The sequence below is a fragment of the Balaenoptera acutorostrata genome, chromosome 20 (genome assembly GCF_949987535.1).
Source record: "Balaenoptera acutorostrata chromosome 20, mBalAcu1.1, whole genome shotgun sequence".
In the NCBI taxonomy this organism is placed as follows: domain Eukaryota; kingdom Metazoa; phylum Chordata; class Mammalia; order Artiodactyla; family Balaenopteridae; genus Balaenoptera; species Balaenoptera acutorostrata.
In genome coordinates, this window is record NC_080083.1 from 21120734 (window position 1) to 21146887 (window position 26154).

Here is a 26154-nt window from a genome sequence, read left to right on the forward strand (position 1 = left end):
TCTGGAAAGCCGGCCACCTGCACCTTGTTTCATTTCATGTGCTTTTACAAGCACTTGGGAAGCACCAGATGTGCTGGGCACCGGGGAGACCAAAAGTGAATTCCACAAGGTCCTTGCCCCCGGGGACTCTGGGCCCAGTCAGGCACGATATATACAGCTCATCTCGGCCCTCCTGGTACAGAAGCTAAGAAAGCTTTTCCTTAGCTGGGAATCAAGAGGACCTGTCTTCCTCAGCACTATTTTCAACTTCTAACTTTGGCTCTAAACTTAACTGCCTGCCTCCTCTGAACAGCTCTGAAAGAAACACCGTCAGCCTGTTGGGAGTATTTGGCTACTCTTACAAGGACCTGGCTGTGTGGAAAGACTTGAAATGTGCCCCTTGGTTATTCCACCGGCCCCATGTATGGGTGGAGAATGCAGCCTCCTCCTGGGGATGTGGGTGTGTGGCCAGGGGTCACTGGGGAAGAGTCTCCAGTGCTAAAAATACCTTAGACCTGCCCACCCTAACAGAACAGGCCCACCGAAGTCAGCAGACTAGGCTTCTACTCTTTGTGACATATATTTAACTACCAAAAGACACATTTCTTAATGTGGTCTTGCCAAACTGGAAAGCCCTAAGCCTAAATGAGAACTATATTCAGGGTTATTTCAGGGAGTGAAAGCAAAGAGTTCGTCATTTTAACGCTGCCGTACAAATAACACTCTTCTTTGGGGAGGATACTGCATCCGTCAGCCCTAAACAGAGACACACGTGCAGCATCTATTACTTAAGGACTGAAAGTGCAACCAACTGTGGGATGTATGAAGAATTCTCCCTAGGTTGACAACTTTGAAAAACTTCCCTCTCTGATCTCCAAACCTCTTTCTGATCTGCAAAGAAAATTATCACCAAATCTTTGCCGAGGGCTTGAAAATTCCTTCGCCAATTTCCCTCACCCTCTTCAGAGAAGATGGGACTTGGTGATCTAATTTTCAAATACAATCTGACTGCTCTCCTACTGCGTTTGTTTGAAACCTGCCAGGCTCTCCTCTTCCAATTTGCCTAAAGGGTAAAGAAGACGGGAGATGTAGGGCTGGGGGGAACAAGAAAATGTACTATTCCCTGTGGAAGGACCCAGTGGTATGAGGCAAGAACAGCTAGCTTGCACGTGGGGTTTTGTCAGCTTGATAAGTAAGCTGGTATTTCTTGGGAGACTGAACCCTGTTGAACAGGAAAATTATAGTGCTAAGAACAGGACAAGATAAGTGACCTATTCCAGGTAGGCTGAGTACAGCCATAGTTAGAGGCAAGAGGGCAGATGCTGTGATTTCTCCCTATTAAGTCCTAGAATACTAAGTAATTTTTTTTTTTTTTTTACTAAGTAATTTTAAAACAATCACTTCTCTACTTGTCTGCCTGCTCAAGACAAATGATTTTAAGTGCATCAGTGGTTGTCACAGACTTTCCCATGGAAGAGAGAAGAAGGGTCAGAATGGACCCACAGAGTAAAAACGTCAGAATGTCAGCATCTTAGTAAAATCTCTGAGTTTGCAATGCAACTCCAAAACCACCTTGCTAACCACCAAAATCTAAGGCACTAAAGTTGAGGCCCCCAAGATTCTCATCCAAACTGTTCTGATTTTAGTTAACTGCCCTGTGTGCCAAGCTACAGGCTTTACCCGGATGCAGAGACAGCAACATCTTGGAATTAACATACTATGGGGAACCCACCGTATAAGACATTACAAAACTCCTCTGGAAAATACCTCATTAAAATGCCCCCAATCCTCAAAGAAGTACCTTTATGACATGACAAATCAGAAAATGGCTAGTTGCAAGCCTTACAGAATCATCTCCAGTTTATTGAGGGTGGTTTGCCTACTGTCACTACTGTATTGCTGGAATTATCAAAAGCATCTATGCTGGTAAGTGCAGAAAGGAAAGTGTTCCACGTTCTGGATCATTAATACAGAATGGGCTTTGCTTCATCTTGTACATCATCCTTAAAAAGCAATTAAAGGATGACTTTGAAAGGAACTGCAATGCAATGGCTTTGAAAGGAAATGCTATGAAAAACCTATCAATATGGCTTAGCCATGTCTCTTTGAAATAATTGTACAAGTAATGACATATTCTGAGAAGTAAAGAAGAAAGTAGCCATACTCTGCTGGAAGAATGCTTTTTATCTGCCAGGCACTGAGCTAGGTACTACCTAATGTTATCTCATGTGATTCTCACAACGATCTGGCAAGGCAGATTAGTTCTTCCCATTTTCAGGTAAGAAAACCAAAGTTCAGAGAAGTTAAGTAACTCGCTAAAGGTCATAGCTAGAGGGCAGTGAAGCCAGAATTTGAACCTAAGTCGCTTAGACCCTGAAGCCTACACTCCGTAGGCCACAAGAGAAGTGTTCCCGATTCCACCAAAAAAAAAAAAAAAAATCAGTCTGTCTGCCCTGCAGCCTCTTACCCTCTGAGCGTCTGCTTTCCACCTCTATTGGAGCTTTCCCATCAGCACACAGACGCTTTCCAGGACCTCCCAGACTTAGAAAACTCTTCCTTGTCATAATGCAAGTACAAATTACAATCACAATGTATTGCCACCAAACACCCACTGGAATGGCTAAAATGGAAAAGACAGATACTAGCAAGTATTGACAAGGATTTTTTGCTGGCCAAAACTATGAACTGGCACAACCACTTTGTAAACACATACACACACACACCCCAGGGCTTTGCAATTCCACTTCCAGGTACATACCCAACAGAAACATGTCTACCAAAAGAAGTACACAAGAATGTTTGCAGCAGGTCTATTGTAATAGCCCCAAGGTGGAAAAGATCCAAATGTCGATCCACAGTAGAATGGAGAAATAAAGGTATATTCATACAGCAATGAGAATAAACAAACTACTGCTCCATGCAACGGTAAAGATGAATCTTATAATGCTGAGTGAAAGAAGATAGGCACTAAAGAATACATACTAAATGATTCCATTTATATAAAATTCCAACACAGGCAGATTACTATATGGTGCTAGAAATCGCACAGGGGTTATCCTCCGACAGTAGATGGAAGGGGGCACAAGGGGGCTTCTGGTAATGTTCTGTTGCTTAATCTGAGTGCTGGTTATACAGATGTTTACTTTGTGAAAATTCATCAGACTGTACACTTAGAATTTGTACACTTCTCTAGTTTTATATATATAGATAGATAGATAGATATAGATATAGATATGGATTTTTTTTTTTTTTTTTTTTTTTTGGCTGCATTGGTCATTGTTGCCGCACGCGGCCTTTCTCTAGTTGTGGAGAGCGGGGACTACACTTCGTTGCGGTGCGCGGGCTTCTCATTGCGGTGGCTTCTCTTGTTGCGGAGCACGGGCTCTAGGCGCGTGGGCTTCAGTAGTTGTGGCTCACGGGCTTAGTTGCTCTGCGGCATGTGGGATCTTCCCAGACCAGGGCTTGAACCCGTGTCCCCTGCATTCGCAGGCGGATTCTTAACCACTGCACCACCAGGGAAGTCCCTCTCTAGTTATATTTTAAAGTTTATAAAAAGAGTTTTTAAAGCATCTAATATTTGTAATTTATAAAAAAAAAATAAAAATAAAAAATAACAAAAAAACCCACAACATGTTGACTCCACACCCGCCACTCCTCAGGTAAAGGTCCTTTTCTCTGCTCTCTACATCAAAATTTCTCCAAATATTCGACTGCATTTCCTCAACCTCTAATTCACTCTTCAACCTCCTCCAGTCTAGCCTGACTCAATCACTCCGCCTAATCTCTTCTTTGTAAGGTCACCGGGACTTCCAAGTGGCCAGGTCCGAGTGACACTCTCTAGCTTCATCTTCCTCAACCTCCCAGCAGGGCTGGACATAGGCAACCCATCCTTCCTCCTGGAAAAGCTCTCCCCTCTAGGCATCTCTTAGCTTCCAGAACTCTGCACCCTTGGTTTTCCTCCTGCCTCAAAGCCTCCGTGCTGCCCCCCTCCCTCTATTCTTAAGTTTTGCCAGTGCCTAGGTTGTCTTCCACGTCCTCTCCATCCACACTCTCTCTCCCGAGGAGACCCCAGTCAGATGGCTTTAAACACCATTCTCAAGCTGAAGATTCGTCAGTGCCCATCTCCATCTCCCTTGCCCCCCACAGTGGTCTAGATCGCATCTCTCATCTATTACTCACATTTCCCTCCTTAGGCCCTTTGAATTTGCTGTTTGTTCCTTCCGCCTGGACTCTTCTCCCCAGAATATCACGTGCTTGGCTCCTTCTCGTCATTCACCTTCAGTTTAAATGTCACTTTCTAATCTCATGCCTAACACTTAGTACTAGGCTGGTGTTACTTGCTTACTTGTTAACTGCCTTCCCTAACTAGAATTTTAAAATCCATAAGGGCAGGGACTTTGTGTACTATTGCATTTCCAGGGTCTATCATAGCTTCTTGGACAAGAGAACGGCTTCCTAACTAGTTTCCCAGCTTCAGTTCTTGCCTCTCTCCAGTTCTTTCTCCACAATTCTTTCTTCCTTCCTGGACAAAAACACTTAAAGCTCTTTCATGGACTCCCATTACATTTGAGAATTAAAACTTCCCACTCCTTGGGGAGGGGGAAGGGTAAGCTGGGACGAAGTGAGAGAGTGGCATGGACTTATATATACCACCAAATGTAAAATAGATAGCTAGTGGGAAGCAGCCGCATAGCACAGGGAGATCAGCTGGGTGCTTTGTGACCACCTAGAGGGGTGGGATAAGGGAGGGTGGGAGGGAGACGCAAGAGGGAGGCGATACGGGGATATATGTATATGTATAGCTGATTCACTTTGTTATAAAGCAGAAACTAACACACCATTGTAAAGCAATTATATTCCAATAAAGATGTTAAAAAAAAAAATTCCCACTCCTTACACGGTTAAAAGACCCCACGTATGCCGCCAGCCCCGGCCCACTTCCCCAATTCACGTCCTGCTACTTTCCTGACCGCTTACTAAGCTTCACGCCTTGTGACCTTTCAGTTCTTCGAGGACGCCAGCCTCCCTCCCGCCGCGGGGTCCCTGCACTTGCTCCCCTGCCGCTACTGCTCCTCTCATCCTCAGGTCTCTGCTCAGGCGTCACCTGTTTAGAGGAGTCCTCCCCAGTCACACACTCGCTCACTGCCCTTTCAGTTTCCTTTGGGAAAACAATCATAATCTGTAATTATATCTGTCTGTTTACAGCATAAACTCCAAGGGCAGGAACCTCATCTGTCTTCACTTTTCTATCCGCATCATCTAGCACAGGGCCGCTTCATAGCAGGCACCCAAATAACTTGTGGAATGAACAAGCCGAGCTCAGAGAAACAGTCCATATTTTATCAATACAGCCCATGAGGCAAGTACTAGTTATCTCTGCTTAGGGCCCAAAGCACTTTGCCAATATTTACAGTGACATAAAGTGACTACGGGGCTTCCCTGGTGGCGCAGTGGTTGAGAATCTGCCTGCTAATGCAGGGGACACGGGTTCGAGCCCTGGTCTGGGAAGATCCCACATGCCACGGAGCAGCTGGGCCCGTGAGCCACAACTACTGAGCCTGCGCGTCTGGAGCCTGTGCCCCGCGACGGGAGGGGCCGCGATAGAGAAAGGCACGCGCACCGCGATGAAGAGCGGTCCCCGCACCGCGATGAAGAGTGGCCCCCGCTTGCCGCAACTGGAGAAAGCCCTCGCACGAACCGAAGACCCAACACAGCCAAAAATAAATAAATAAATAAATAAATAAATAAGAAAATCCTTTAAAAAAAAAAAAAAAAGTGACTACGAAAAAGTTCTTTATTTTTTATTTTTTTAAATTTTATTTATTTATTTATTTATTTATGGCTGTGTTGGGTCTTCGTTTCTGGCAAGGGTTCTCTCTAGTTGGGGCAAGCGGGGGCCACTCTTCATCGCGGTGCGCGGGCCTCTCACTGTCGCGGCCTCTCTTGTTGCGGAGCACAGGCTCCAGACGCGCAGGCTCAGTAATTGTGGCTCACGGGCTTAGTTGCTCCGCGGCATGTGGGATCTTCCCAGACCAGGGCTCGAACCCGTGTCCCCTGCATTGGCAGGCAGATTCTCAACCACTGCGCCACCAGGGAAGCCCAAAAGTTCTTTATTTAAAACAAAGGTAGCGGGACTTCCCTGGTGGTCCACTGGTTAAGAATCCGCCTGCCAACGCAGGGGACACAGGTTCAAGCCCTGGTCTGGGAAGATCCCACATGCCGCGGAGCAACTAAGCCCGTGAGCCACAACTACTGAGCCCGCGTGCCACAACTACTGAAGCCAGCGCACCTAGAGCCCGTGCTCCGCAACAAGAGAAGCCACCGCAATGAGAAGCCCACGCACCACAACGAAGAGTAGCCCCCGCTCGCTGCCACTAGAGAAAGCCCGCGCGCAGCAACGAAGACCCAACGCAGCCACAAATAAATAAATAAATTTATTTATTTTTTAAAAAAAGGTAGCTAACCTTGGGCAGGCTACTTAAGCTTTCTGAGTCCGTTTCCTCACCTGTATAAGAGGGTAACACCTCCCCTGTTGGAAGGTAACTAACTGTAGGGATGAGAAATAACAAAGTGCCTAACCTACAGTAAGTGCTCCATAAACAGCAAATCAAAATCAATGATCGTTAAACTATACGTTACAAGTCTAAACTGGCAACAGCTCAGCTGTTCAATAGCAACTACTGACTGGCAAGCCCAACGTCCCTCTCTCCCTCTGGTCGCGCAAAGCCCGAGTTTCCCACCGCCCGAGGGACCGGGCTGGATGGGGCCTATGACACAGCCGGTCACATCACCCACGCAATAAAGACACAATCATTATCTGAAGAACTCACCTGAAGTTTAAAATCATCTTTCAACTTGGAAGGTTGCTTATTTTTTAAAAGAAGTTAGTCTGGAAAGAAACTCGAACTCCCTCAAAACTCTTTAATGTAAAACAGAATCTCAGAGTCGCAACTGGAATCTTCCAAGAAACCTGCCTGAGGGGTCTACCTCAGAGGGGGAAGATTTAAAATGCCGATGACAACACAATGAGCATAAAATAGGGTGACTGTGGCATTTCTAAGTAAGGCAACTGGCAGAGTCAACCATACTACAGACAGGTCTCCCTAGCCAGGTGTGGGACAAGGAAGCATGTTCTCTGTGGTACTGAGATTATTTCTGAGATATTTATTTTAGAATGAAGAACTCAGAACACCTAAGTCACAGAGGAGACAAGTATATTGTGGAACTTTAGAAAACTTTAGAACCCCAAGGCCTGAATTAGAACAACAGCCCTGCTGGGGTAGTGTATAGGCTGGACATAAACAGGGGAGCTTTCTCAAGGCTGGAGCATTCCCAAAGGCTTTAAAGCCTAATGGATGTTTTCCATCCTCCAAGGCAGTCCTTTAGATGTGGGTAATGGATAATGTATCGTTCCTAGATAAGAATTTTCTTTTAGGGCTAAATTTTTAGAAAACAGAACAGTAAAAATATATATATTAAAAAAATAAAGTTCCCAAATATGTTTTACTTTGGTTTTCGATTCAGTCAGACTTGACCTTAAAGCCTGGCCCTAACAGTGAGTCACTGAAGGAGCTTGAGAAAGTTGCCTCTCTGAGCTTCACTGTAACAGGAAGACACTTACCTGCATCCCCCAGGCTGGACACAGAGTAGCTACTCAGTATGGAGGGAGCAGGCCTTACTGGGCTTTCCAGTTTTACGTAAGGGGTGGAAGGCAGTACTAGACGTTCAGTAAACAGTAGGCACTAGACTAAGGCACGGGACCAATGAGGATCGAGTGTTTGCCTCTCTCCAGAGCCCCATTCACACTGAGACGTGTGGGAAGACTTCAGAGACACCGGGGCCTGGCTCCTCTCTCCTCCCATCCCCGCGTTACACTTCTGTACAAATGATCAAAGCTTCCAGTGAGAGAGAGGATCTCCTGTGCTGGTATTTCAGGCACAGGCAAGGGGAAAAGGGGGGGAGTTATTCAGACTCTGGGGTCCTGAAGCCCTTTCTCAGATGATCCTAGAAATTTTTATTTTTTAAGGAAAAAGCAAAAACACTACAAAACACCTAACATGTGCCAAGTGAGTTGTTACATGTCCATCTATTGTCTCGTTTAATACAGTGATGCTGCCCCAAAACTCAGAATTTAAATGGTTATTTTGTAAATGAAGAGGCTGGACCTCAAGAGGGTTGGGTAACTGGAGCAGGGTCACACAACTAGAGGGCGATGGGATGTAAGTCCAGGTTCTTGGAGTCATTTGTGGTCCTCCAGAAAGAGGCGGCTGCTTTCAGCATCCACATGCCCCACCGTCAGCACCAGTGCTTCAAGGGCCTGTGCGCTGGGAGAGCAAGGTTAACAGACCGACTGGGAGAAGACCAGGGAAAGCACCTGAAGTGGCCAGCGGCGGGGGGAGTGCTTCGCACCGGTTCCTGCTCCATTCTAGGGACACCCAAAGGGGTACCTACCCGCCAAGCCAACCTTCAACACTTGAGGACCTTGTGAAAGGCACCATAGACAGAAAAGCCATTCCTGGGAATCCAGAAGTTTAGTTTACACATCCAGAAAGGCATTTGCATTTCCTACTTCCTACAACCTCAGGGCACCAGTGCTCCAGACAGATGCCCACTTCCTAAAGGTAAAGCCCTTCCTCGATATTTGGGATCCGTTTCAGTTTCTATTCTTGCCCACCTGTGTTGGTCCAGTGGAGGAGAGAGGGGTTTCTGACTTAACTGTCTCAAGTACAACTAATGCTCTATTAGCCCCCTTTTAAGAAGTGTTTTCACTGGTAACCATTAAGTAATAATGGAAGTCCTAAATGTCCATCGACAGATGAATGGATAAAGAAGATGTGGCACATATATACAATGGAATGTTACTCAGCCATAAAAAGAAATGAAATTGAGTTATTTGTAATGAGGTGGATGGCCCTAGAGTCTGTCATACAGAGTGAAGTAAGTCAGAAAAACAAATACTGTATGCTAACACACATATATGGAATCTAAAAAAATGGTACTGATGAACCTAGTGGCAGGACAGGAATGAAGACGCAAATGTAGAGAAGGGACTTGAGGACACACGGGGGGAAGGGTAAGCTGGGACGAAGTGAGAGAGTGGCATGGACATATATACACCACCAAATGTAAAATGGATGGCTAGTGGGAAGCAGCTGCATAGCACAGGGAGATCAGCTGGGTGCTTTGTGACCACCTAGAGGGGTGGGATAGGGAGGGTGGGAGGGAGGCTCAAGAGGGAGGGGATATGGGGATATATGTATACATATAGCTGATTCACTTTGTTGTACACAGAAACTAACACACCACCGTAAAGCAATTATACTCCAATAAAGATATAAAAATAATAATAATAATAATAATGAAAGTCAATCATCAGAGCTCAGGGCCCCACCCTCCTTGCTCTCGGCTCCAGCTACCCTGCTGTGCTTTCAGTCCCCAAATGCCAAGCTTACTGTGGCCTCAGGAACCTCCCTCCAGTTCCTCTCTCAGCCTCGACCCCTGCTCCCACCCCACCTCCCTCATGTGGCACTTACTTCCTCAGCGAAACCTTCTGGGCCCCGTCTGTGCTCTCATAGCATCTTGAACACCTCCGGACAACCGTCATTCATTCATCTGCTCAGCCCTCTTCCAGCCACTGGCGATTGCAAAAGGAACAAAACCAGGCAAGGTCCCCGCGCGGCGTGGCACGGCGAGTGCATTCTAAGGGGATGAGCGCTCTGGCAGCACCGCATTTAAGCAACCATTTAACAACCTGTATGATTCTTTCTAAAGTATTCTTCTCCCGTGATTAGGGAGCAGAAGGTGAAACAGAAAACAAAAGCAAGTCACTTTACCGCTTTATTTCCAACCTCAGTGCCAGGCAAATGTGATCACCAGGTATTTGTTGAAATCTTACTAATGATAACGGCATTAGAGCTTTAAAAACTGGGGGGAGGGACAGACATTCATTCTTGAAAACTCCACAACCGTGATTCCAGGGTGATGAGCAAATTATGGGTTTTAAACCCACAGAACCACAGCAATCCTTTTAAGGAAAGATGTCATAGTAACGCTGCCTACCTCACACATGCTGAAGATAATTTAAGCGTCTGCTAAGATTGCTTGAAAAATAAGGAAAGAACAGGAACAGACCGACCTTCTAAAAGTAATAGAAAAATGTTACGATTGTCGGTTCTTACAGCATTAGAAAGCCAGAAAGGGAGAGCCTCAAAGATGTACAAGATCGTCAGTCACTTCCATCCCTCCCCTGCATCAAAAGGCACAGAAGGCATCAGGGCCCTCCTGGAGACTGTGGTTTGAAATGGTGCTGCGATGAAACTGCAAAGAATACAAATAAAGATGAAAACAGCAAATGGAGAAGCAAGAGAACAGAGAAAAGAAATGCTGGAAATCAAAGAGACAGACCTCGACCAGACAGCCAGGTCCAAGCAGAGCTTTGCCTGTGGCTACTGAGGGCACAGCCCCAAGCCAGGTGGGAGAGAAACAGGACAAAGGCTGTGAGAACCAGAACAGCAGAGGGTCTCAGGGCATAGAGTGTTACAAAGACAACATGAAGAAGGGGAAAAGGAGAGAGATTTCTACTTTGCACCAGTAACAAATGAGCTCTTTTTTCCTGCAGTGGTAACTGTTGTAAACAACTGAAAAACATACTTAATAATCACAAATTATAAATGTTCCTGGAAATTCCCTGGTTCCAACTAGTCCATGACAAATATCTGCAGAGGGACCTCAGCATCTGCTCTGAAGTTCAGGGGAAAGTAATTCTAACCAATGGGGGTGTGCCAAAGTATCACCCTCGGGGTCTGACCAATTAAATGGCTGCTTCTTTGTGTGGCGTTTAGGGGAGCTGACAGATTGAACAGTGCAGCAGAGAAACCTACACATTTAATTGCAGCCCAGACATTCTGCCCCAAAGGGCGAGTCAATCAGGGAAGAAAGCAGTGCAGAGTGAAGTCTTCTAACAACGCTGAAAACAGAATAAACGGACCTGCAGTTTAATTACCCCGGGATCCTTCTTCTATCAAAACTGATGACAAAGCCCATCAAGAATAAAAAGACTCTGATCCTCCTTGTACTCTTCTGCAGGGAACAGGATTTACCAGATAAGCTTGTCTGGACCTTCTGATTGAAGAAGCTGCTTTCACTAGATACTATGACAGTGACTGACTAATGGGTAACCATGATTAAAAAAAAAAAACGTTCAAGGAGACAGGAACTAGGTAAGAGGGTTTGTGGTACTCCTTGCCCTAGGAAAAGGCAGTGCTTCAGGACGGGGATTCTGCTCAGGATCTAAATGATGTTCTTTACGTAGGCAAATGTACTGGGTGTGGAAGGAACAAAGACTCTAGACTTTGGTGCTATTTAATCCCTTTAAACCGTAATTTCCTCAAAAACAATAGAAACTGCCTGCTTCACTGAAACTGGTAATTGAAAGAATTAAAATAACAAGCATTTCTAGAGCTTAGCACATAATAGGTGCTCAATAAAAGTTGGCTAGAAATAATTTTAAGAAAATCTTTAAGGTTCTCTAACGTGACAATTTATCTGCTCTATCTTCTACTTTAAAAAACAAAACAGAAAACAAACAAACAAACAAAAAACCTTTAACCTGATACCTTTAACCAGGCTCCATCTAGTTTTCCAAAGATCCTCCAAGAACTAAAAGACTCCAGGCCCCTCCCACCAGCTCTTAATTTTATAATGCCTGAAGAACTTTTCTCTGAGGTGGTCAGAAGTGGTTTCTCCACAATGCAGCCCTAGGCTGTTTCTTTCCAATTCTACTCCATTGCTAATAAATCTGTCACTTTTCCTGCAGCCCAGACAGCTTAGACTGTCCCTTAGCTCCTCAACCCCTCTTGTTCACCAAATTCAGAGAATGGAACATTCTAGGCCCTACCTGGTGCTCCGTAACTATTTGCACTGCACTGAAGTCAGATGGGATTTGGGGATAAATCCAGGATGAATCCAGACTAACCCCTTCCTCCCCAAGACCTTTGGGCTTGGTTTGATGTTTGACCTCAATCTGAAAATTATGCTGACTTTCTGAAATGTTTTCTGCTCCTGCCAGGATATGATATGCCCAGTATCTATCCCAAGAAGCAGAAATGGAAATTTCTAGTTCACCCAGTACCACAAAGAAAACCTTTGTATTCGCACCATATTATCTCCTCGTGAAGAACACCTATGCTTACCAGGTCTTCAGGTTTTATTCTTTGCCTATATATCCCACAACACAGTGCAAACTGCCTCGTATTCACCACTCCTTGACAGATCCAAGAAAAAAGCCACCTGTGCTGATACCCAGAAGAACTGCTGTTTTCAGGGATGTTGTGATGTGCTGCTACTTCACCCATTTGCTCCTGGAATTATAAAGTGGCAGGATAGTCTTCTTTGCAATGGGGCAGGGATACGAGATGCACAAAAAAACATTACCCAAACCTTTACCGGCCCCGTACTCATTAGTTTATGGTTTGAGACCATCATTGTTCTGAAATAACTCAAGCAGTTATAATAATCCACAAAGACCCCAAGATTACTCCCTAATAGACATAATAAAGCAGATTTCACAGTGGCAAGCAAGAAGGAATGGCGGGGGGTAGGGGTGGGGTTCAGAAAACAGGGGTTCTGAAGATCATTTACCTGCTGGGTGACCCCCCCCACCCCAAGCAAACTACTTAATCTCTTCTCCAGAAACTCGCCTAGGTACAAAACAGTTCAGTAGTTGCCATTAGATCCAGCCTCCACACCGGAGGAAACTTTCAAAGGCTAAAAAGACCCCAGGGTCACTTGTGAACTACCTTGCTCAGGAAACACTCAAAAGGTGGGCTAGAAATCCTGGAATTCAATAAAAGGAAACTGTAATTTAAAAGGCTAGTGAATTAGAGGCTAAAATTTCCTATCATTATTAAAAAATAAATAAACAAGCACAGCTTGAACCCCGCATCTACCAAAGATAACAGATTAGCAGTCAATTTAGGGGTTTCATTTTATAAAATATACGGATGCAATATGGTGTAAACTAGGAAAACCACCATGCACCAGAAAGAAAGAATGACCTGATCCCCAGAAGAAAGATCTGCACCTGTATAAAGGCAAGGGCAGTACAGGTCTTGTTGCCTTATCTCTTTTTCAAACCAGAAGCAGACACGTCTTCAGCCAAGCTCAAGTATTAGAAGTCTTGACTTATTAATAAGCACACCAAGTTTCAAAACACAGGCATACAAGTTACAGTAAAGACAAGCACATCCTGTTTGCACTTGACTTCCTGTTCTGAGCTGTCTGATCTCTTTAGCGGGCTGCTCCCTAGCCACAAATAGGTAATCTTTCACATCTGCCAACCACTGGTTCACTGGACAGTATTTCAGTGACTACAAAATACACAGTTCCACGAGTCAGGTAAAAGATGCACCTAAAAAGGACCAAAAACCAATCATGAGCCTCTAAGACACTTTCTGGATTTCCCATGCTTCATACTGACATCTGACCTAGAGTAAACAATGAAAACTTAACACAAATAGTGCTGAGATAAGAAAATTAAGCCTGGAACAAAATTTGGAATATGAGGGCTGGGAAAAAGAGCAAGAAAAATTGGAAATGTTTTTATTATTAAATGTTGGCCTCCTTTCAAATGTAGAAGGAACAGATCTCTGTCAGCCAGTCCCCAGTGAGCAGATCCCCAGAAGGGAACCACGCAGAGCAGTCACAGCAGCTAACAGGGCCCTTCTGGTGAGCACTGCCCCCAATGCAACCTGCTACCAACCTCAGTCTACTTTTCAGCACTGCAAAAGCCTTCAGTTTAGAGACCTGAAGCCTCCACTTCAAGCCAAACTTCCATTGTTTTCAAAGAGCTAGTGGTTCTTCCAAGCCACATTCAGTGTTAGGAATAAACGCTGGGCAACGAATATCCCAGTTTTAATGGACAAGTTATTTAGCCTCTTTGGGTCTGCTTTCTCATCTGGAAAATAGAAGGGCTGCACTACCCTAATCACTAATGTTTCTTCCAGCTGTAGAAGAAATGCAGGGATCCAACAAAAACAGTTAGCAGAAGATGCTATGGCTTCCTGCTTTCCTTCGCTCAAATAAGATGCCTCTAACATCCCACATCCCGCAGTGTGAATCTACCTTGATCTACTTCCCAAGCACCCAAGGATTTTTTTTCCCTTTCCCTTGAAATGTGGATCAGAAAGTTTCCCACTTGAAAGCAATATACTAACAAACCTTGAAGACTCTTCTTTACACATGGTCTTTTTATTAAGATCGTAATGTAATCCACCACTTGGTTCCCATGCTGGTCATATGATTCCTGGAGAGAACAGAGCCACAAAGGATGGAGAAAATTGACCAGCAACATGTGGCACTCCCTCCCACACAGTGACTGCTAATGGGGAAAGAATGAGGCAAATCTGGGTAAGAAAAGGGAGTGGCGAAGACAAGTTCGATGAGTCAGTGCAAAAAAAAAGAAATAAGAAAAGAAAAGGAAATGGAAAAGGAAGAAGAGAAGCAAACAAGAGGGAAAAATATCTAAACCAGTGAGTAGAAACTTAAATCCTGAAATTCTCTTATCCATTCATCCAACAGCTATCCAATGTCTACGATGTGCAGGGAACGGAACTAGACTCTAGAGGAGATACAAAGGTCAACCAGATAGCTCTGCTCAGTGAGTTTATGGTCTAGTAGGAGAGATAAAGGCATGCACGCAAACAGCTGAAATATACGGCAGAAAGTGTGCTGTGCCTTAAAGGAGACATAAAAGAATCCTCCACTGTGAGACTCAGAGGAGGAAATGATTACTCCCAGTAAGGGATCAGAGAAGGCTTCATAGGAAGAATGACATTTCAAGCCAAAAACACAACAGAAACAAGGGCACACAAGTAGGAAATCAAGGACACACTGTTTCAGTAAGTAACTAGATTTAATTTGAGACATAAGTGGGCATGAAGGGAGAGATGGTAATAATAATAGCTAACGATCCAGAGAGCCATGGCTAAATTGCATAGCTGGATTGGAGCCAGACTGAGTATTCCAAAATCAGACTCAGAATTTGAACTTAAATCCAGTGGGGAAGGAACGGGAGCGGGGCGGTGGGGAGGGAGGTTGACAAGTTAGGAGCTGGAGGAATCTCATAACTTAACCCATAAAATTAAGGTAATAAAATCAACACAAAATCAATGTGTGAAGATACACAAAGTCCCTCCAAAGAGATACAATGTCTCCCAAACCAAAAGCAAGAAGAGAAGAGGAAAAAAAGGCTTGGATGATGGCATTAATATGTTTAAACAAAGAATATGACATCAAAGTGTTGTCAACAAAGAAACTTAGAAAAATGTAGAAAAAATAGAGGGGGCCACATCGACTCCAGAATCACCCAAGGCAGAGGCAACTGCAGCGAGGCAACACGCCATCTTCTCTGTGATGGGACAAGGTTCCTTCATGAAGTTTAAATGGGAACAGCATATAGTAGCAGTTAGGGGTATATGGGTTCTTGGAGTCAGAGGGACTTGGTTCCAATCTCAGTTCAGCCTCCTACCAGCTTGGACAGAGCCTTGGTTTCCTCATATGAAAATTGAGGATAACTGTGCCTACTTTGCAGGAGGACCACTGGGAGAATTAAATGTCCTACTGTATGCAAAGCACTTAGTGCAATACCTGGCATACAGCGAGCAATCAATAATCTTAGCCTTTTTGTAACTGTGTTCTCTCCTACCAACTATCCTGTCACATTATTCCATGCTCACGAAAGCAAGCTTGATATTATTAAATTTCATTTTTCAGATCTCTTGATATTTAACAGCAATGTCCTAGCAAAATCCAGGATCCAGTCAACAGGAAAGGAATCCACTCTAAAATAAAAATTGGCGTTCCATTCTGAGCACAGTCACTCAAGTCTGAACACAATCCTGTCTCCAAAAGACTGATCATTTCCAGGTACAAAACAAAATCCATTTAGAAGAACCAGACCTGAAACATAGTGACCAAAATCCTCAGAGGTCTTCCAGAGAAGCTAGATGGCACCCAGCAGACCAGTCCTACCTGATGCCACCCTCGATCTACAATGAGCCAACCTGGATGATACTTTTCCATACTTCTCCTTACCTTCCACCTCTCTCATACCCTCCAATCATGCACTGTGGTGAAACACTTTATCTCCCTCTCTAACCTTCTAGAGTTCAAAGAGCCCATCTTGTCCATCTTTGCATTCTTTTTTTGCCACATCCCAAAATGCCTTTCATCAAACAGAACCACAATAAATATTTATCATAAGAATGAATTTCAAACACGACTTTTCTTAACACAATCCATTGCGATCTGCCATTGCTGCACCCTGAGGCCCTCTTCTGATTTACTGAATTCTTATTCTACACTTTTCTTCCCCTCCTTTCCTCAACCTCTCCATACCTGAACTACCAAGTATTACAGAAAAGTCAGAAGTCTTTATTTACTGGGTTCCCAACAAATTCATACAACTGGGACCAAGCCATCAATGGGCTCAGAAATCTTTTATTCGGGCTTCCCTGGTGGCGCAGTGGTTGAGAATCTGCCTGCTAATGCAGGGGACACGGGTTCGAGCCCTGGTCTGGGAAGATCCCACATGCCACGGAGCAACTAGGCCCGTGAGCCACAACTACTGAGCCTGCGCGTCTGGAGCCTGTGCTCTGCAACAAGAGAGGCCGCGATAGTGAGAGGCCCGCGCACCGCGATGAAGAGTGGCCCCCGCTTGCCACAACTAGAGAAAGCCCTCGCACAGAAACGAAGACCCAACACAGCCAAAAATAAAATAAATAAATAAATTAAATAAAAAAAAAAAGATTTCCACTTAAAAAAAAAAAAACAACCCGAATTCAAATATCACTTCATTCATTCATGCTTTCAGTCAACCATTTATTCATTCAACAGTTACTGAGTACCTTTTATGAGGCAGGCACTATGTTAAGATACTGGAAAGCAAAGCAGACATATTTCTGTCTATTATATATCAGTCAAATTATCACACAAATATTTAATTATAAACTAAAAATTGCTATGAAGGAATAAGTGCTAGAAACTTTGAGAAAACATAAGCGAGGAATCAAGAAACACTCCTTTGGTGATGTGCTGACTGGATGAGATGTAACTTACACTAGGCAGCCTGGAAGGTGCAACATGCCAGGCAGAGGCTTCGCCAAGTCCTGGAAGCAGGAGGAGACCAACAGGCCTATCTTTTTTTTTTTTTTGGGGGGGCCATGCCATGTGGCATGTGGGATCTTAATTCCCCCACCAGGGATCGAACCCATGCCCTCTGCATTGGGAGTGCAGTGTTAACCACTGGACCACCAGGGAAGTCCCCCCAGCAGGCCTATCTTAAGGCACCTACCATTCTGCCTCATATATACCAGCTGGATCTGTCTTGTTCTGCCTCTCACCCCAGCCTCATTTTACTGATAGTTACCTGAAAGGACACAGAATGTGTCAACATCCCCAGGAGATACTGACACAGAATGTGTCAACATCCCCAGGAGATACTGATTCACAGGTCTAGCACCTAAGGAGTCTATGCCTGTAAAAAGCTCCCAGATGACTCTGATATGCAGCCAAGTTTGTAAACTATATGCCCAAACTACCTACTCAATAAATATATATTATTATCTCATTTAAAATCTCTAAGGTCAGTGTGGTAAATTGTTTCCAAAATTGGCCACAATAATCCCAACCATGCTGCATGTCCTTTTGCAGTGTGACTTTGACACTCTACCCTGTAAGAGGTGGAGTCCATATCCCCTCCTCTTGGATATGGGCTACACACATGACTTACTTTAATCAAAAGAATGGCGCAGAAGTGTATGTATGACTCCCAGGCCTAGGCTTTAAGAGGCCCTGCAGCTGCTTTGTGGCCCCCTTGGAAGCCAACCACCATGTAAAGAAGCCCAGTCTAGATTAATGAGTGATGAGAGGCCATCTCTCCATGAGAGAGCTGGACCTCATGGAGGAGAACCAAAATGTCCCAGCCAACAGTTAGCGCCAAGCCCCCAGATACGTGAGTTAAGCCATGTTAGATCCTCCAATCCAATCCACATCACGTGGAACAAAGCAATATGGCCCTTACCCCTGAATTACTAATCCACTGAATCACAGCAATAAAATGACTATCATTTGAAGACACTAAAAGTTTTAGGGTGATCTGTTACACAGTAACAGATAATTGACACAGTCAGAAATTCAACACTCTTTTAGCAGTCATTCAAATGCTTCCCAACTTTGATCATCAAGAAACTCTTCCTTGGGACCTCCCTGGTGGCGCAGTGGTTAAGAATCCACCTGCCAATGCAGGGGACATGGGTTCGAGCCCTGGTCCAGGAAGATCCCACATGCCATGGAGCAACTAAGCCCATGAGCCACAACTACTGAGCCTGCACTCTAGAGCCCATGAGCCACATATACTAAACCCACGTGCTGCAACTACTGAAGCCCACACGCCTAGAGCCTGTGCTCCACAACAAGAGAAGCCACCACAATGAGAAGCCCGCGCACCGCAATGAAGAGTAGCCCCCGCTCACCACAACTAGAGAAAGCCTGCGTGCAGCAACGAAGACCCAACGCAGCCAAAAAAATTTTTTAAATTAAAAAAAAGAAACTCTTCCTCATATTCATTAAAATCACTCCTCCCTCAATTTAAGCCCATTTCCTCTTAAATCTTTGAAGTATAGGAAGACCAATTAATCAAAATCCCCAAGCAAAAACTATTCTTGTACTCAAAGATGGTAATCAAGCCATCCCTTAGCTTTTCCTTCTCTAGGCTAAAATCTTTCTATTTTTTTTTTTAAACGTATAATGATAAGGAATTTTTTTTAACTGTTTAATCATTTTTATTCCTCTCTTAAGTATGGGGGGACCAATATTGGATTCCACATGCCAGTATCTAACAGAGGTTATGTCCCAGCCCTTATGGTTCATCTTTCTTATTTTACTTTTATTTAGTTATTTATTTTTGGCCACACAGCACGGCATGCGGGATCTTAGTTCCCCAACCAGGAATCGAAACCGTGCCCCCAGCAGTGGAAGCACGGAGTCCTAACCACTGGACTGCCAAGGGAATTCCCTGGTTCATCTTTCTATAATCAAATTCCACAGTCCCAAATATGGCATGTTAGCCCCCCAAAAGTTGTGAATTACCCTACAAACTTAATCACTTACTAGAATTAATGTGAAACCCCTTCTGCTCTTAACACTCACCTTATTCCATTTTGTGATGACTCCCTTCACTCATCAACCTGGTTTGACGCTCCACTACTGAGGTAGATTTTAACAAACTCTAGGTATCTGAAGCACAACAGAAAAGCTTGAGAGGCTGGAGTGGGCATACCATTCATGTCAATCAAGGTCTCCAACCACGGTCAAGGCTTCTCCAAGGCCAAGCAGGCTCTGAGTACCTCCTCCTTCCACCTCGAAGATAAAGTGGCCTTGCGAAAGACAAGACCTTTAGCACTCATCTACTGAGCAAAGGCACCTTTTCTGTAGAACCCAACAAGGTATATTTATCTACAAAGAGACAAACCAGGTGCTTAAAGCAGTGTAAAAACATGTTTTCCCTCTGAGTCTTACCGGAATGCATGCTTCAATGTCAGAAGTAGCTTTACAATCACTGATAAAATAGGGATAATAAAGCCTACCCAACACAGGGTACTGTAGGTATCAAATAAAATGATACAGGGCTTCCCTGGTGGCGCAGTGGTTGAGAATCTGCCTGCCAATGCAGGGGACACGGGTTCGAGCCCTGGTCTGGGAAGATCCCACATGCCGCGGAGCAACTAGGCCCGTGAGCCACAACTACTGAGCCTGCGCGTCTGGAGCCTGTGCTCCGCAACAAGAGAGGCCGCGACAGTGAGAGGCCCACGCACCGCAATGAAGAGTGGCCCCCGCTCGCCGCAACTAGAGAAAGCCCTCGCACAGAAACGAAGACCCAACACAGCCATAAATTTAAAAAATTAATTAATTAATTAATTTTAAAAAATGATACAAGGGGATAATTTTGTAAGGTACTATACTACGTTAGGTGATGGTCTAGAACTAGGTTTCAGGAAGTCCTATAAATCTTCAAATTAACTTTGGATGTTACCTGATGGTTTCAGGTGACATATATGGAATAGGCAGCATGGGCTCAAGTTCATCAAACAAGAACAAAAAACATGCCATCTAACTAGAAAGCTTATGGATTTTCTAATACTGCCAAGACTAATAAAGATGTTTAGACTAGTGGTTTGATCCCAGGGACCCACTTCAGCCACTGTCTAATGGTGCTGAGCTCTAGGTCAAGGACCAGGTTCAGTGAAGGAATTCAACAGTCTAGTGGAAGAGACAGACACTGCTGTGGAAGTCCAAATAAGGAAGAATAACTACCGGAGGAAGTCAGGGAAGGATTCACATATGAACTAAGTCTCCTGGGGATGAGCACTTTGCCTGTCAGAGAGGAGGCGGAACCACTAGGAAACGGCACAGTGTCCTAAAAGGATGTGGTATAACCAGGGACTGGAAAAATGAAGAGTTCAGTGAGGTTGGAGAGGAGAGAAATGGCTGGGAAAAGGAGAGGGAGATAAAATGAGTAACAGGTAGGATAGGGTCAAATTGTGAAGGACTTTCCCAATCCAGCTAAGTAGGAAACAGAGAACAAATGGCACTCTGAAACGCGTGAATGAAAAGATTAGATTTGGCCTTTAGGAACATAACTTTGGCAACAAGAATGAAAGGTTGGAGCAGAGAAGGATCTATGGTGCAGTGACAAAAGCACAGTCAAGATTTGATAAGGCTTTGAATAAGAAGTTACAAACTCAAATTCCTGGAGGCAAAGTAGGTCAAATGTGACATCTTCGTTGTGTAACATCTGGGAGAATGGTGATTATCTGTGATCTTGGAAGAATGCAGGCCCTGCCTAAAAGTCTTCACACATAAAATTTTAAGCCATTGGGCTGGTTAAACAAAATATCTAGTTTTTAACCTATGATAAATTAAAGCAATACAGTGGGAATGAAGAAAAGACACACATCAAACAGTACGCCAATATAATCAAGAGGGTTTAGCAACCATAGATTTATCATATTTAGAGATGTGAGGCATAAAAAGAATGAAGAGGAAGATTTGGTAGATATAATTAACAGAGTTCAAACATACAGCAATACAAGCAGATAACAGATACTGGGTAGGGGAGATAATGACTTGTTATGTATGTGTTGAACTTAAGACAAACCTGGTAGGTTTGTCAAGTTGGACAAAGCTTGTCAAGATTTGTCAAGTTGGAAATAAGGATCTGAAGTTTGGGAGAGACAGCTGGGCTGGTAAGACATACTGAGGATGGCTGAATTCATGGACATATTTGAGATCCTTAGAGGAAGGGGGTGGGAAAAGAGTGAAAAGAAACCCAAGACAAAGCCCTGGAGCATCTCGACACTTATGGGATAATCAAAAGAAGATAAGAATAAATAATGGAAGGATACTCTGGAAACTCAGAAGAGACAAGGTGGCCACAAAGCCACAGGAAGAAGGCTGCTGGGGAAAAAAGAGAATGGTTCAATAGTGCCAAATGCTAGGCAGAGATTAAGTAAGATGGAGGCTGAAATCAGGACCAGAACACTGGGTCTGGCAATTAGGAGTTTACTTGTAATCTTCAGGAAAACAGGAATAGGGTAATGGGGGTAGAAGCCAAAATAACAAAATAACAAAGAGCTGCTAAGAGGATCAGAATTGAGGAAGTACAATTGAGGCTCGAGCTCATTCTACCCTTACTAAGGACCTACTATGTGCCAAGTACCATGGATATAATTCTAACAAAACAGGTGCTGCTTCTCAATATAGTATACAATCGAGGAGACACAGGATGCTCTTGAGTACTCATCCAGTCTTGGTGAGTAAGAAGAGATTTCATGGAAGAAGTGATTTTCAGGCTCCAGCCAGTTAAGCCAGTTGGCCAGCTTAAGCTGGGGCAGGGTGTCTCAGAGAAGGCTTGCCTGTGCAAAGGCCTGAAGTAGAGAGTGAACATGGACCATCTGGGGGTAACTGTAAGGAACAGGAGCAAACTTTAAGGAGGGTTACTGCCTGGTGCTGAGGCTGAAGATTTCAGAAGTTTAGAGGTGAAGAGCAGGAAGGAGATAGGGCAGCAGTCTGAACAGAATGAGGGATGAGGGGAGGGTCTTCCTAACACCTCAGAAACTCACTGGTAAAACAGTGCTTTCTACAATTCAGGAGTCACAATTATTAAGCAGAAAAGCAAATATGTTTGCCCCTCTCTCTTCCTTTAACAATGGTTTAGTTTGACTAAACTATTTCTCACAAGACACAGAAAGAATAGAGACTACAACAGCAAAAGATGGATAAAGCCGTAAACCTGTTTGATTTCTCTAAGGTTTATATAATAAACGGTCTTATTAGGTCCAAAACCACATCCAGATCCCAAAGGAAATGAAACTTTTCCCATAACATCCCCTCCAAAGAGTTGAAGGACTTTCAGATATCCAAATTGATAACGTGTTGACTCACTTCTAAAGACTAAGGCTCTTCCCAGTTTCTGCATCAGCTCAGTCTAGCTCGACACTAAGAGAAAACAGTCTGGGGTTACCTGATTTTGCCTGTTTCAAAACATGGCCAGGGCAGAAAGCAAGCTGCCTCTCGTTGCTGCCGCTGCTGAGGTCCTTGGAGCCGGGTTCAGATGAGATCATCTCAGGAACCAACAGCAGCGGCTTTCAGGCAGTGAATGGTGCTGCCTGGGGACGTATCTTTGGTAAGCAAGATTGCAACAGAGCAGGCGGTTTACCCAGGGCAGTGCTGACTCATGCCAGGCAAAACTCATTTCCCAAACAACTCAGCCTGAGCCAACCGCAATCAACTGCAACCTAGAAAAGAAGAGGCGCCCCACTGATTTTTCTTTTAAATCGAAAGCTGATTACTAGGGGGAGGTGAACCTCATTCCCCGGCTGCTGGTCACCCAGAAAAGCTCCAGTGGTCAGTCACCTTCTGAAATATCACCTGAAAACAGCCTGGGGCTCAGGACAGCACAATTACTGAAGGTAGCAGGTCCACGAGCTCTGGAGATTTCCCCAAGAGGCTGATAAAGAAGTCACTTCGCATTTACAAACTAGAACATCTGGGTGAGAGGATGCCCAGTCATGGGGGGACCTGACCAGTCATGGCTAGCTGGTCAAATCATTAGGGTGAATTCTGTCAGCTCTGACCAGGCTCACTGTTCTTTTTCCCCACCAGGCTTTCTCCGACCTTTCTGTTTCCTTAGACAACTCATGTTCTCTAATTAACACAGATACATAGGAGGGTTTTCTTTGTTTGTTTGTTTAATCAGCTGCCACATTCTCTATGCTAAAGCTAAGTTATCCACCGTCACACCTACTAGATGTTTAAGGAACATAGGAGTCTGTGAAAAACACATTAACACTTACTTTTAAAAGAAAAATCCTTAAACTTATGTCAATTCTCATTTATTGGCCAGCTTATTAAAAAATCGATTCTAGAATGACTGGCTCATCAACAGCTATTAATTATCATTGAATTTGCCCTGACAGGCTAGAACTGACAATGGTGCTAGACAAAGAAAACAAAAGATTAAGTCCTTGCTTCCTCCGTGTTTTCATTCGACAAGAACGAAACTAAAGTTCATATCAGATCCTTCTGTTCCCTGCTCAAAATTTCCCACGGTCATCAGGTATTCCTTAGCACGGGCATTCAAGGCCACCACACCTAGCCTTGTTCATCCTGTCAGGTAGGTCTCTCAAGGCATCAACTCTGGATGTAGCTGCCAATCCTCCAGCCTGTCATTCAATAAATGTTAGGATTCGTTAAAATGTACATGCAGATTGTCAGAATTCGGGTTTAAAAACTATGCTATTTAATTCTATTCCTTTTCACCGGGCTAGTTTAAAAAAAAAAAGAAGCTATTTAACCAACTCAATGCCCCTTAATTACATTATTCCAACAGGATAACCACACTGGCCTTTTAGAAGGTTTTAAAAATGTTCCCTCTTTTACTTCCTCCCATTCAGTGTTTTCCTTTCCAGAAAATAGCTGTGTTTAAAGAAGTTTTCCTACAGTATGTGTTAATTAGTCTTTTTCAAATGATAAAAGCATCTTTAGAGCAGTTGACAACCATTATCTCACAGACCACACTTTAAAAAATATTTCTGTAGTTGATGATAAGTCACAAACATCCTAATATGGAGCAACTCTCAAGGTACATACAGTAGAGACAAATACGGAAACAAAAATAGAATACTGTTAAAAGCTTCTGACTCATTCTATATTAGTAGACTTTAAATGAGGAAGAGAAAATCCAGATGGTTCTGTGCCCAGGAAGTAAATGTAAATGATGCGAAGAGCAACAGAAGCATCAGAACTTCCTAATTCTGCTGAGATAAGCACCACTCAGCAGGTGAGGGCGGCTGTCTCAGATTATCGCTTCCTTCTGTGGGCTTCTGTACAGTTTCCATCAGTTTCCCCTGAATATAACCATACTCCATCTGAGTTCCTTCTTTTAGCCGGGAAAGGCTGAGGATTACACATGTAGAGCTCTAAAAAAATGGTAAACTTGAACTAATGGCTTCAGGCACTTGAGCTTTTATAAGGTTATATGAAAACTCCAAGAATATGACACTGTATGAGAAATAAACAAAATAATTGTGGCTTTGTGCTTAATTTCCTTCAATATATATATATTTTTTAATATATTATTTTAAAACTCAGACAAAGTTAATTCACACCCAAAGCTATATAGACTTACTTTTTATGTGTGGTCACAAGAGATATTTAACATGGGTATGTGTGCATGTAGGCTTTTGTGTACGAGTATGTATGTATGTATATATACACACACACCTTGCAAACACCATACCCACTGTTTTACTTCAACAGAAATATGTAATGCCGTTTATAGCCCACATTTGGTTCGTTTTCTGATATTTCTTAACATTTTAAACAACAAGCAGGTGTCAAAAGAAATTAAAATAGTCATTTCTTAGGATTCTGTAGTCTTCCAAATCCATAGAAAATTACCAAATACATAGAAAGAGATATGGGAGGGAAGTGCAATGGGAGCAGATCAAGGAGGTATTTTAGCTTTACCAGTATTTGAATACATTTTACAACAAGCATATATTCAAATATTACTTAGTAATTTAAAATTCAGTTAAAAGTTTTAAATGTTCTACTGTTTATACCTACTTTAATCTTTTCCCCTTCTCACTCTTTCCTCTCAACAGCCTCCTTTTACCTGCTTCCCCATTCCTAGCATCTTAAATAATACTGTACATTTCCTCTTTTTAACAAAATTAATCTTACTTATGTCCATATCCTTTTTCTTTCCCCCCACGTCCTTTTTCTGATTGAGAAGACAGTGAATTGATAAACCCAAATTTCCAAGAACCAGTGGCTTTCTCACTTTGTTGATAATTAGAGACACTGCTAAATTCTAATCTTGGATGTTCAGGGATCTTATAACCTTTTTTTTTTTTTTTAAACTAGAGTACCTACTCTTCAAAAAAGACAATGAATGTCAACCAACTAGCTATCATCTAATAAATCACAGAAATTAGGCATGAAAAATGAAGTAAACTTTAGGATACTCGAGAATCAACTCTAGAGGTACTTAAGAATCAGCAGTGGTGCTTATTGAAAAGGATCACTTCCCAACCCAGTCTCTAAGACACTCTGAATTAGCAGAAGTGGAAGGAGCCCCTAGAATCGGAATTTTTAATAAGCATCTCCCTCTCCCAAGTGATTCTGACACAGAGAGGCCTTGGATCGTGTTTTGGGAGACAGGTCATAGCTCTGTTCCCTAAGCACTGTAAAATGAAAAGGTTTTTTTTTGTTTGTTTTTTGGCTGCGTTGGGTCTTCGTTGCTGCACGCGGACTTTCTCTAGTTGCATCGAGCGGGGGCTACTCTTCGTTGTGGTGCGCGGGCTTCTCACTGCGGTGGCTCCTCTTGTTGCAGAGCACGGGCTCTAGGCACGTGGGCTTCAGTAGTTGTAGCGCATGGGCTCAGTAGTTGTGGCTCGCGGGCCCTAGAGGGCAGGCTCAGTAGTTGTGGCGCGGGCTTAGTTGCTCCGTGGCATGTGGGATCTTCCCAGACCAGGGATCAAACCCGTGTCCCCTGCATTGGTAGGTGGATTCTTAACCACTGCACCACCAGGGAAGTCCAAAATGAAAAGTTGG

At 43.7% G+C, this 26154-nt stretch overlaps 1 protein-coding gene across 3 annotated transcripts in view; it reads right to left on the minus strand.

The window, feature by feature from the left end:
• The window catches only part of RFFL (ring finger and FYVE like domain containing E3 ubiquitin protein ligase), a 46249-nt gene extending 23546 nt beyond the window's left edge, over positions 1–22703 (minus strand). The window contains exon 1 of one of the 3 annotated variants that reach the window (XM_007190176.2): positions 22559–22703. In XM_007190176.2, the coding sequence (XP_007190238.2) occupies positions 22559–22658 (100 nt within the window). In that variant the 5' untranslated portion in view covers positions 22659–22703. Of the gene's footprint in view, positions 1–4158; positions 4181–9512; positions 10236–22558 lie in introns of those variants that run through there. The other 2 variants (XM_007190178.2, XM_007190180.2) reach the window with 2 other exon arrangements.
• Between the last annotated feature and the right edge of the window lie 3451 nt (positions 22704–26154).